Source organism: Botrytis fragariae (genome assembly GCF_013461495.1).
Source record: "Botrytis fragariae strain BVB16 chromosome Unknown tig00000795, whole genome shotgun sequence".
In the NCBI taxonomy this organism is placed as follows: Eukaryota; Fungi; Ascomycota; class Leotiomycetes; order Helotiales; family Sclerotiniaceae; genus Botrytis; species Botrytis fragariae.
The window spans coordinates 1,473,800-1,486,564 of record NW_023501011.1 but is presented as its reverse complement, the minus strand read 5'-3'; the positions used below and the strand labels follow the sequence as shown (position 1 = coordinate 1,486,564).

Sequence of the window (12,765 nt, the reverse complement as noted above, 5' to 3'; positions counted from 1 at the left end):
ATGCTTCACCTTCCAGTAACCTTATCAATCCTGCGACCTATCGAGGCCTGTCTGGATCATTTGGACAATACACTAAAAATAGATGTCTATCTGAGCTAAAAATGTATTTTGCATTTACAGTAATATGCTTATACTATTGTGCATAACTAATGTAGGAACAAGGATTGAATGAATGGCCTTAAGTCATTCATAGCCTTCAACAAAGGAGCTAGTCTCATAGCAAGGCCTACTCAAGGCTTGATTCTTCCTGTAATTAGCTAGCTCTTTAGACGGAGTACACATTGACAACCGGAGCCTTCATTTTGGGTTCTACGTCATCCGTATTCTTCTCAAACCAACAACTAGTTTCCAAAACGTGACTTTTCCATAGTTTATCAAAAGAATCAAATTTTAAAATTTCAATAATTCAATCTATTCCAATTTTTTGTATCTAATCTAAACTTACCTTTAACAAATAACAGTACTTTTTTGATATCAAATGGAAGTCTGTTTTTAGTGTATTGTTCAGCTGATTCAAACAGGCCTCGACAGACCTCGAGAAGAAGCAGAATATCAAAATTTTATATCTTAATCAAAATCTAATATTAAATTCATAAAACAATTTTCCTTTAGAAATATCTCTAATAACAATAATTGATCAAACAGTAATTCATTATTTTAACTTTCAAAAGAATGCAAATAACAAAAGAATTTATTTTGAATACTCACTGAAAAAGATTATTTCTAGATCTTCTCTTAATTTCGTGGGTTTAGTATCCGGCTTTTCCTCGAGGTCGCGAGCCAATTAACGTAAACATAAAGCTATTCTTAGATTCTTATGGCGAGCCCTCCCGGGCTATCAGGAGTTGGTTGGGTTTGTATAGTGACCGCTCTGGCAGGAGATCCTCATCGGACTTCGAGTTGACCCATTCGAGTACATCCAAGCAACAACAGTTAACACCAAGGCCATTTCTCATTATCCCTTGAAAATCAAATCTTATAGAGAAACCGTAATTTGCCAATTATCTTTACATGCGATTTATAAAATATTTGAAAAGATTATCTCAGAACTTACCATAGACAACCAGCTCCGGGGTGTGGTATACCCCGCTTTCGCCTATAGGGCCTATAAACCCCTAACAGCCGAAACCCAACATAGTACATAAAACAAAATAGGCACAACACATAAACACATAAACAAATGTCATTATTTCTCAAGCAGTCATTATAACCGGGACTAATGCTATATCAAATTGCTTCAATCTAACTACCTTGCATACAAATCTCACGCGGTCTGCGTAGTGCGTCTAAGACTTCCAAGAGACACGAGACGAGACAGCTTTACCTGTGTCTTTTACTTTCCTTTCCAGCAGTATCTTGCTTTCCAGATTTATCTTCCTTTCTAGCTTTTAGATGATCTACAGCGTTGTGAACATTTATGACGTTGTTAACCGTCTTTTTGTCTAGCTTTTTAGCCGGTTTATCTTCCAATATTGGAGTTCTTTTGTGGCCATCGATGAGTTTGCGCAATCTTTCCACCTTTGGCTCGTCTTTATACTTGTCTATCTGTTGAGAAATGTTGTCTTCTTCAGGTTCAGATAAACGTGGGCCTATTTCACGGATGCTGTTGCCGAGCTGGAGTCGCAGCAATGCAAGTTGAGAGATGTAGAGAAGAAAGTCTGCTTCGCTCTCTCCAATGGTATCAAGAATCTCTTTTGCTCGTTCTTCAATATCCCAGATCAGTTTGTGTTCCAGGAGTTTCTACACAAAGTGCGACATGAATTTGAAGCTCTACAATCATAAAAACTTGTCAATATATACATACAATCAAATATCTTACAATGGTGGGCTGTATATACCGGTCGCACCTGACTTCCAGAGTCCGATGCTTCCTTTTATTCATTTTTCCATTCCTCCTTCGCTAGCTTCTGGAGTTTGTACCAAGACTCAGTCCTACGGAAATATCCCTGATGATGATAATCGAGCACTGAAACATTTTCCAATCGATGGGATTTTACTCCCTTTTCACCAAAACTAAAGTCTTTGTTGTCCGCGCGACTGCGCAGGATAAACATAGGGATGTGAGCTTTTTTGGGTTCAGTAACATGCACCCATACCCAGTGAATGGGAACTGAGGTATTTTTCTTTGAAGTGCCACTCATAGCTATGGAGATATCAGAGAATGGGGTAAACTGTTCTTGTGGAATAGAATTGGATGTTATACTAGAAAGCTTCTTTTAGAATTATCTCGTTGTGTAGCTAGCTGGCAGTGAATAGTTGCTGTTTGATGATGAAAATGAAAAGAAACGAAATGAAACAATTGACTTTATATAGCTTATTCAACAGGTGGACAGCGGGCCCGAAAGTTTTGGCCGGCTAGAAGATTGGTGACTATCCCTAAGAATTCTAGATCAAGGCAATAGACCTGGTGAAGAGGGCTTATAAGCGACAGTATCTTAGCCAGGCAATTACTTTCTTATGAAGGACGCCATGTAAGTCAGTTCCTCTGGAATAATGACATGTCCTAAACCTTCATAGAGTTTCCACTCAACACTGTACCCCACACTCTCCAATACTCTTCTCATATCTTCACCCCACTCCAATTTCACTTTCGTGTCATTTGTACCATGGGCTAAGAGAATCCTCGTGTCTCCTTCCGTAGATAGCGTCATATCATCTCGGGGTCGGAAAGATGAGAGACCTAACTCGCGTCTTAACCAACTCTGAACAAGAACTCTCCTTTGTCTCCAATCTTTTCCAGCAGCAGCAACTTCAGCAATTTGTTTCGCAAACGGCAACCATCCACTAAACCCTACAAATCCTCCAATCTTCTGTGACACTTCCAATCGATCCAACTCCCCACTCAATAACAAAACCACGCTCATAGCACATCCCTGACTAAGACCTCCTACAAAGACTTTGCGATCTTCGTAATGAGATCCATTGTCCACTACAGCCTCAATGAGATTGCCCAAATACTCTACGCTTTCTCTTAGCCCCTCTTTCTGTTGTTCTTCCCCTATCGTTCGGTCTGAAAAATCGGCAATGTCAAACCAAGCGTTGGTCAAATTTCCGCCAAATACAGTAGTCTTTCGCAGGATTCCGGATGGAAAAGTGAGTTTAGTGTATGGGAGTAGAACATCAAAGTGAACCAGCGCCATGAGCTCTTGTGCAAACGGGACTCCCCAGGATGATGTACCATGAAGTAGAACAAGGGTATTTTGATTCGGCTTCGGGGATTCGACAATGAATGGTGGCGGACGTGTTTCCGCTTGTACAGTGGGAGGTGATGGAATTTTGTGTGCGTCAGCCATCAAAGTGAGCACGTGCTGTTCGGAGTGAAACGGGTAGTACGACAAGATGCTTGTCAGGCCTAACAGAAGAATAAGCAGGAATCTGTTCTTTATCATACCCATAATGGATGAGTTTCGAATATATACTATAGTTGTGGTTAGAGGTGGGGTCTTTCGCACAACATCGCACCTTCTTCGATTGGTTACACAACTTCACGTGCATGTGACGCTCACAAGCACGCGGCCCCAGTCAGTCGTGGTATACCCAAACCGGTATTCAATCTTTCTTAAATAAACGAAAAATCATTAACATATTTTTTCAAAATAAAATTAATAGTCAGTTTTCCATTCAGTGAATTAGAATATGCTGTTGCAAGTTTGTCCATTCCAGATTATTGATCGATTTCGAAAATTGATCTATATTTGGTGTAATGTGAAATGTGTACCACGACTGAGAGAAGCGACTTGACAATGTTCACGGAAAATGTCATTGGTTATATTGCCATGAATTATCTTTGCTATTCAGTCTGAAGCTAGATGACTCAGTTGCGAATTGTTGTTTCATCTGAGCGAAGGGCAGAGAGTTTTGTTGTAACAAATATTAAATGTGACAGAGAAACTAAGATCTATGCTGCAGAGTTGACATATATCTTTACCTCCACTTCATTACTCCATCCACCTGAAAGCTCAAGCTCCTTCCATGCCGCCAATGTGTCGATTTCAAGAACATGGGGATCAGCCTTGCTAATACTGACTGTGTGAAGTGGTACAACCTTACCAAGGATGGTGACTAACAGCGTGTCTTCGTATGATACATTAGGAAGAGTCGAGATGTAGATTCCTAAAGATCAAATTAGGATCTGGATCTTATTTTTTCTGGAAAAGAAAAAGATAATAGGTTGAACTTACCAAGAGTTCCTAGAGCTTTAATATTTGTGTCGACCAAAATTTTGCCATTCTCTGATTTCGTCATTTTGGTGCCGACAATCGCTGCAGCTCCGGCCATTTTACCAAGGAGACCTAAGTTAGCTATCCATGTAGTATTGTCATTTTTTTGATCAACAAATCCGCGCAAAGGATAGGCTGATAAGATATCGTATCCTCTAACAGCGAGAGAAACGTATATCAAAGCCTGAGGGTCCACAACTTGCATAGGCTGAGAGATAGCTCCACTAGAATGTGCACGAATGATATAAAACTGTGCCTCTTCAACACCAGGAAACTTTGACAATGGCACCAATTCACTAAGTGGTCTCTGAGATACGTTGAAGAAGCCGATTATACCAGTCCCTGTGTACGCAGCGCCATGGTATGTTCCGATTGGGAGTATGTGATCATCGTCGTACCCATTATATTGATCTAGACTCTTACCAACGACACTAGGTCTAAAAATTATAGTTTTGCCTCGAGGAGTAGGACCAGTCATTTGGTTGATAAGATCGAGGTCGTGTTGACCTGGCACATCTGTAATGTATATTGGACCACCACTAACACATCTAGCAGCTGCATGGAAGCCAGAATAGTCATGAACGGTCTGAAACATGTCCCAATCTGGGATGAGGTTGAGATGCTGGGTGAACAAAGCATTGTGGGCATTGGTGAAAACATGCCATGGGTGACTTGTTGGAATTTCGGGAAAAAAGTCATCAGAGTTCCGCACGAGAATTGGAGGTCTGTTCTGGGGTAATTGAGAATGAAAGAGAATTTGCGGAATCTGTGACATGCAAGAGATTACTTTGACACTGAAGTGTCGAAGAGTTGAAAGGGTCCACGCATCTTGGTATGCGGATATAAGATCACTGCGATCTTCGGCAGACTCGAAGAGATCAAGCATAAATTGAGCACTGATTCATGTTAGCAAGAAATCAAGAAGTTTTGGTCCACTTACTCGGTCTTGACTGCATCAACTCCACAAGATGAAAGAAACGAATAAAAGTCGTCGTAGAACTGCCGAACATCTTCTTTGGCTACCACAGTCATTTTACCACCCAAAGGTAGATTTCGTCTCTCGGAATCTCGGCGAATGACTTCGACTGTCTTGTAAGTCTCAGCGATTTTGCCATCCGCGGCAAGACCACCCCAGTAGCCCAGAATCGCGTGCCATACAGCAACATGCTGGATACTAGGCTGTTTCTGTCGGATGAGCGATATGGTGTGTTTCAAGCCATTTGGAAATGCTTCTCTTTCTGCCTCAAACTCAATCCAACCGTGTTGGAATTGACCATGCCCTTTATAGTCAATGGCCTGCCAATTATCGTCAATGATGAAGTTCGTGACGTTGATTTTGTTCTCTGCTAGAATATCGACTGCTTTGAGTATCTTATCTTCGGTTAGTCGTTGCCCAAGCGCATTCCATGTGCCTGTATAGTTGGTTAGTAAATTATTTTAACTATGTCGGGAGAGTTATTGGGTATACAATAAGTCAAGCCATCACACCAGTTTTCAGCCCAAACCTTTGTTTTCTCGTCCCCTTCTTCGAGCGCTTCGATCTCCTTTTGCGTCTGTCCAGACTCACTCTCGAGAGCCGCAACAACATCTCTAGCATGATACATGACTGCCGCATTAGCAGACTCATAGTCATCTCCAAGCCCAACAAGGACATGAGCAACAGACTCCTTGGGGTTATCATTTCGAACCTGTCTGGATTAGAATCGCAATAGTCAAGCCTTGAAAAGTTAGAACATACTTCCAAGACAACGTTGCCATCACTGTCACTCTTGAACAGAGTCATGACATTATTTATTCCACTGATAGCTAGTAAAACAATGTGCTTGCCATCCGAGCTTAAAAAGGAACAAGTCACGGCCTCTTTATCAAGCTCAAAACGAGTTTTCCCCTGTCGGGGGGCCAGCCAGGGTGTCCAAATTCGAATCAAAGCAAACCATCTAGCTATATTAGCAAAGGCTTAAACATTAGGTGATGACGAAGAGTCAGACCAACCTTGCCAGTTTATCTTGGCCCCAAGGGAGCCCAAATTTAATGTCCTTTACAGTAGACTCTTTTCCAACAGCCCCTTCAATTGGGACCTGCACTGACCATAGAGTAGTACCTGGGGATTGACTTCGATAGTTCTTGACCTCTAGTGACGTATTCAAATCCTGAACATAGTCGGATAAATTACTTGAAATGTTCTCCTGGGAAGTGATCGTCTTCAAGACAATTCTCCCATCTGGCGTTCCCTGGTGGTCTTTTACGAGATTCCAAGGTTGGCTCGAGTTGCTTCGGAATTTGACTGTGAAATTCGTTGGGAGACGAGCGGGTAAAGAGGCTTTGAAGTATAATTGATGGAGTCCCAAAGGTGCCACGGTTTGCAAAACCTTTGGTTGGGAATCTGTCTTATCCACAGACTCCATAAGAGATTCCTCCCATTGGTCTCCATTGCTGCTGTACAGAAGTGAAACTTCCCATGATTCAATGGCACGACTTTCATCAACCTCTAGTAAAGCTGTAACGACCTTGGTATGATCGGGAACAGTCGTCAATTGACCCAAAGGAGGATAAGTTGAGATGTACGCCTTCAAACTCGGATGGTCTGCAGTGGGAGGGCCTTTTTGTTTTGGAATATACTTCGCTTGGAAGACTTCATTGCCATCTGCTCCACTGATGAACGTCTGAGCTTCAGTCATTTTTACTCAAAGGGTAGAATCAATCTGATGTATTGTGTAGTAAGGTTAAGTTGAAGGAAGTAGCATATAGGAATTTTATAGAAAAGGTAAGAGTTTCAGGAAAACGGAGGAAAACTAGGAAAGCCTGTTATTAAATAGATGGAGCAGGTGTGAAGTGTCAACGAATAGATTTCAATTTGTGGTACAGAGTTCCTTCTCAACCCCGTGACTATCTGTGTGAATCTGTTCTTTTTCTTCTGTACAATGTGGTTGGATGGATGAATGGTCTCAGTATATGTCAATCCAACTTGCAGTGTACGAAATGGATTATGGAGGTTGTTCTTCCGTGCCTCTGAATGTGGACACTGGAGAGCACGTGGAGATAAACACAGGCGCGAATGGAGAACCCCTGACTAGCGGCGGGTTGATCAATTTCTTGGTGGTCGGATAAACGTATGCCGGATCGCCGTAAAATTATTTTGGCCCGCAAGAATTGCAAATGGGTATTGAAGCAGGACATTTGTCGTAGAAGCCCTCGGTCGCGAGACCTTTCTGTTTTCTCCGAAATTCTTCATGTCTTCGTGAAACACTCCCATCTTTCAGTCACACAAGATGGCAACCACTTCTCTCCTTCGATACTCGGCTCGGCCTGACCCTTATGTTTGCGCAAGATGCGCTTTCAGAGCCTCTCGAAATTCAAATAAAGCGTCGAGAAGATGGATTGGAATGAAATACCTAGCGAAAGCGGCAGATGCGCAAGTGGCGTGGGCCAAGAATGCTGCGGAAATCAAGACAGGGAAGAAGAAGAGCATGCTTTCAATTCTGGAGGAGCGAGGATATGTACATCAGATAACTGGGTAGGTACCCCTCCTTGGCTTCTTCGATGCGAGACGTTAACTTATGTTTCAGTTCGAGAGACGAACTTGATCGTGCGATGACGGAAAACCGGCTTGGTGCGTATGTAGGTGTAGATCCTACGGCGCCTTCACTTCATGTTGGCCATTTACTACCCTTCATGTCCCTGTTCTGGATGTATATACATGGTTACCACACGGTTTCGTTGGTTGGAGGAGCTACTGCAAAGATCGGCGACCCGACTGATCGTTTGACCACACGAGAGAAGATGAAGAGTACAACGAGGAATGAAAATATATTGAAGATGCATTATCAATTGAAAGGCATTTGGTTGAACGTCGAGGCGTATGGAAGAAAATATGGATATCAATGGGAATGGGCATGGAGAAGAGGGTTGGTGAATAACCATCACTGGATGAATAAATTGACAGTGATGGAGCTTCTCCAAATTCTTGGCCCAGGCATGAGAATAGGTGCGATGATTGCCAAAGACACGTAAGTATATTCCCTTTGTGCGTCTGCTAAAACCCTGACTAATATTCACAGTGTCAAGAATAAGATGAACAATGGCGATGGCATGTCCTATTCTGAGTTTTCATATCCTTTATTGCAATCATGGGATTGGTGGCACATGTACAATACGAAAGGCATAACAATGCAGATCGGTGGCTCTGATCAGTACGGCAACATCACAGCTGGCATTGATGCTGTCAAATATATTTTAGCGAATCATCCTGACCCTGTAGTACAAGAACAACACCGAAAAGCGGTACCACCTCTCGGATTTACAGTTCCGCTGTTAACCACATCTTCAGGAGCCAAGTTTGGAAAAAGTGCTGGAAATGCTCTTTGGCTGGACAAGGATATGATGAGCTCGTTCGATTTGTATGCGTACTTTCTTCGTACATCAGATCAGGATGTAGAGAGATATCTTAAACTTTTCACTTTCATGCCCATTGAGCAAATCAATAAAATAATGGAGGAACACATGAAGGAGCCTCATACTCGGAAAGCTCAACACGCATTAGCACGAGATTTCCTAGAGCTGATTCACGGAGTCCCTGACGCTAAAGCGGCTGAGCTCAAACATCGACTTCTTTTCAGCAAATCCAGTACTTCGGCGAATGTCGAGGAATTGCAGCGCGATCTAGAGAGCGTCGAAGGCACACTAACATCTAGCGAAACAAGCACTGGTAATATCAACGCATCCAATAGACCAAAAGCAGACCTCAAACTACCACGTTCATTTGTCATGACACGAAGTATTGCAAGAATTGTCGTCGCCGCTGGCCTGTGTGCCACAGCTTCCGAAGCTAATCGTTTGTGCGGTGCTTCCGGACTTTATGTCGGTGGATCCAGACCTTTGGGATATGTAGGCAAGGATGATGCATTAGTTTTTACCCCGATTAAAACGTGGAAAAACTCGGATACTCATCACTATATTATTGATGGTTCAATGCTTGTTCTTCGACGTGGAAAATCTAACATCCGAATCATCAAAATCGTTCCAGATGAAGAATATATTGCAGAAGGTTTATCATTCCCTGGAAATGAAGATTGGATTAAACAAAAGATGCCTAAAACGCTAAACGAGGAAGGCGAGATAATCGAGGAAGAGAAAAATCCAAATATCCTCAGCACTGGGGTAGATATATCAGATAGAGAAGAGATTAGACGACTGAGAAGAGAAAGATCACATGAGAAATCACAGCAAAGATGGCAAGACAGAGAGCCACGACGTCTTGAAAGAATGCAACTCCTTCAAGCTGATCTGAGAGAGACAAACCAACTTTCGTCGGAAAAAATTGATCTGGATAAATTGGTCAAGAGGGTGAAGTCGGATGTATCGGTTGATAAAGATCGTTTGGTCAGGAAGATAGATTTCGATGAGCGTTCGAAATGGGAAGATTCCCATGAGGAGGATGAATCGAAAAGTTAGTGGAAATGTATAATTATGTATTAAAAAAGATTATCCACTCGATGATGATTTATCTATGTTTTCATATGGTTATTACTTTTGTGAATGTGCAAGTTGGAACAGATGAGATAAACATTGCATTCTCCTAAATCTATAAGATCTCCAGCAAGTCACAATCCCTTTGCATAGGGTATCTACTTTTCATCCATAATCCCCATTCTTTCCACCCAATATTAATTTGGTAATCCATTCCCATTAACAACCGCCACCTCACCCACACCCTCCGCCTTCCCATTCATAACAACCCCATTCAGAGTTCCCCGTTTGCTCGCTTTCCCATCCCGCACCTCCTCAGTCGTATCGACTAAAATCTCAAAAGCTTTCCGAATAAAACTTTCCTCCGCCTTGGGATTCGCGCTCACGACTCGGATTACATATGCACCGCCCACCACTCCAGCTGTGAGGTAGATCTCGCCTCTTTTGTTAATCAGCTCGTATACTTGTTTCGTGAGACTATTCTGTGCCTCCGCATCCGCATCCGCGGATTTGGGAACAATATTCAGAACAGTCAGAGCGAAATTAGGTCCTGTAACGATGTTGAATAGATCTTCTCGTGTCTTCAGCAGACTGATGAGTAATTCCCCGAGTTTCACGTGTTTTCGAATATGTTCTTGTAAGCCCTTGACTCCGTAGGTTCTAAGGACAAACCAAATCTTCAAGCTTCGGAAGCGTCTTCCGAGAGGAATTTGCCAGTCCCGATAGTCGGTTACAAGTCCACTCTCTGAGAATTCGTTACGGAGATAACTTGGTGTTATGGAGAGTGCGTCGATCAAATCTTTGCGTTTCTTGACATATAGACATGATGCATCGAAATTTGTCAGAAGCCATTTGTGCATGTTCATATCGAACGAATGGAAATGTTGGAAAGATGATGTTAAATGATGGTATTCGGGGCAGACCAAAGCCGCACCTGCATAAGCAGCATCAACGTGAACCCAGATCTCGCCTGCAACATCTGGAGGTGCGTATTTTGAGATTACTGATGCGATAGATGCGAAATCGTCAACTGCGCATGTAGATGTTGTTCCCAAAGTCGAAGTTAGATAAAAGGGTTCCAATCCTTGAGATTTGCATTCTTTCAATACTTTCTCTAGATCATCACCCGTCATGGCGAAATCGTTGGATGCGAGTACTGGAATTGATCGAAACCTAACACCAGCTATCTGCGCTGCTTTCTGCGTGGAGCTGTGTGCCATTTCACTTCCTAGTGCGACTAGCTTACTCCTCTTGTATGCGATCGCATCCTCGAGTTCAACACCCGATAAATCTGCAGTGGTTTCACGAAGGTATTTATCACGGGCAGCGACCATAACGGTTACGATGGCTTCCGAAGCCGATCCTTGGATGACACCACCACCGTGAGTCGAAGACAAATAACAGTCTGGGAGATTGAGAAGCTTGGCCAGCCAGTCCATTACAACAGTCTCTAACTCTGTCACAGCAGGGGAACAGATCCAATTGAAAGCAGGAGCTGTGAAAGCTGCTGAGTATAACTCTCCGAGCATTCCAGGGTAGGTAGACGATGCGGGGAAGAAAGCCATAAAATTAGGTGATTGCCTTGATATATCAGTGTCCGTCTTAACGTTCACATATAAACGTCAGACTCACCAATGTGTCAGACCAGGCATGATTTTAGTTTCAATGTCTTTCTGAATCTCTGCCCATGATTCGCCCTCTTGTGGTGGACCATCTGGAAGAATTTTCTTCAGGTAACCAGGCTCAACATTTGAGACTACTCTTCGCTCATGAATGTTATCATAATATTGAATGACTACGTTGGTTAGTATGTAGTGTAGTACTTCAGGTGGGGGAACAATAACCTACTCTCATCAATGGCTGACGTCGCCGCCTCTTTGAATTGCTTCGAATCCATATTTATTGACAGGAAGTATGTATGTGTGTGTGTGCAGCGAGAAAAAGAGTGGGAAAATGCCACCGTATATAAAAGGTTGGAAGTGTCGAAACCTTTTTTGACCAAGGAAGAATCTTTCTCTATTCAAAGATAATGCTATCGCCACAATGTCTTTAAAAGGCGTAGCAGTCCTTGCCTTGACATGTCAAATCGCATAAGAGCAACTGTGGGAGCATATCCCACCCATTTTGCGGGTCCCATAATTTGAAGATGGTAGCCGGAGCGGAATTTGCCCCGCATTTCTCAACCGGGCTCGGCTCACTGTGGACGGAGAAACTAGCACGGCAAATTCGCCAAAACACTACCTATTATTTAAAATTGAATTATAAACCCCAAAGAAGGTTAAAAGTTGGATAAAGCAAATAGAATTATAATTTGTAGGCTTCTCAATATTTATGTATAATTTACATACAAGTCTATCGATGATTTGAGTTCACAGAGAGTTTTAAAGCCGTGTCATTTTTCTGGTGTGCTACTTTTTTTGTCTAGGGGAAGAAAAGCCGTATTTCACCACTTGAATACCGTACCTGTCAAACACTGTCAACAATCAATTATCCTTAATAATAAAAAATGATTTCAATTCAACAACATCAAACTAGTCATCACTTGATCTTTGTTCGCGAAAGGATATTTAGGACAATGAAACATCTCTATCTGTATATTTAAGAGAATGAAAGATTGCACTATTGATCAATTGCGGCTAGTTCCCCCCCTACGAAGGTCTAGATAGAATAATAAGATGAGAGTAAAGGAACAAGGGATCTACGGCTCGGATATACGAATTTTTGAATTCCGTCTCTGAGAAATCCGGATGTTTAAGGGTATACTATTGACATCTAGCATGTCGGATGGTATATCCATCTGCAAAGGACTGATCGAGATCCTGTTCATGTCAAACTCAGTAAAAACGCCGAAGGCGCATCTTGGCAATCAAAATACTTTCAGAATGGCTTTGAAGAAGGCTTTTCACCATGTAGCAATGCAGATAGAGGGTCACCCGAGCCCTACCCGGTGTTTTAGCCTCTCCGGGTACGCATATCAGGGTATGCATTCTACCGGGAGCGTATACCCGACCATACTCTATGATACCCGGATAGCCCGGCCCGGTGCTCATCCCTGAATGCAGGGGTGCTGATAAAGATG

The 12,765-nt window shown here is 42.6% G+C and overlaps 4 protein-coding genes across 4 annotated transcripts; 1 reads left to right on the top strand and 3 right to left on the bottom strand.

Annotated features, from left to right (window-relative positions):
• Window positions 1-1,320: 1,320 nt before the first annotated feature.
• On the bottom strand, window positions 1,321-3,495 carry Bfra_007373 (putative acyl-protein thioesterase protein; the record flags this gene model as incomplete). The annotated part of the gene is made up of 3 exons (XM_037337746.1): window positions 2,452-3,495; window positions 2,097-2,202; window positions 1,321-1,740 (listed from the first exon to the last, which is right to left on the bottom strand). Exons 1-3 carry the CDS (start codon window positions 3,393-3,395, stop codon window positions 1,321-1,323), a joined length of 1,470 nt encoding a protein of 489 aa, XP_037187126.1. The 5' UTR covers window positions 3,396-3,495.
• Window positions 3,496-3,898: 403 nt separating this feature from the next.
• Window positions 3,899-6,898, bottom strand: Bfra_007372 (putative glycoside hydrolase family 36 protein; the record flags this gene model as incomplete). Its single annotated transcript, XM_037337745.1, has 6 exons — window positions 3,899-4,113; window positions 4,182-5,116; window positions 5,161-5,632; window positions 5,689-5,908; window positions 5,959-6,157; window positions 6,213-6,898. 6 exons carry the CDS (start codon window positions 6,896-6,898, stop codon window positions 3,899-3,901), a joined length of 2,727 nt encoding a protein of 908 aa, XP_037187125.1.
• Window positions 6,899-7,489: 591 nt separating this feature from the next.
• Bfra_007371 (putative tyrosyl-trna mitochondrial precursor protein) lies at window positions 7,490-9,671 on the top strand (the record flags this gene model as incomplete). Its single annotated transcript, XM_037337744.1, has 3 exons — window positions 7,490-7,734; window positions 7,787-8,227; window positions 8,279-9,671. 3 exons carry the CDS (start codon window positions 7,490-7,492, stop codon window positions 9,669-9,671), a joined length of 2,079 nt encoding a protein of 692 aa, XP_037187124.1.
• Window positions 9,672-9,883: 212 nt separating this feature from the next.
• On the bottom strand, window positions 9,884-11,583 carry Bfra_007370 (putative aromatic-l-amino-acid decarboxylase protein; the record flags this gene model as incomplete). Its single annotated transcript, XM_037337743.1, has 3 exons — window positions 9,884-11,267; window positions 11,319-11,481; window positions 11,535-11,583. 3 exons carry the CDS (start codon window positions 11,581-11,583, stop codon window positions 9,884-9,886), a joined length of 1,596 nt encoding a protein of 531 aa, XP_037187123.1.
• Window positions 11,584-12,765: the final 1,182 nt, after the last annotated feature.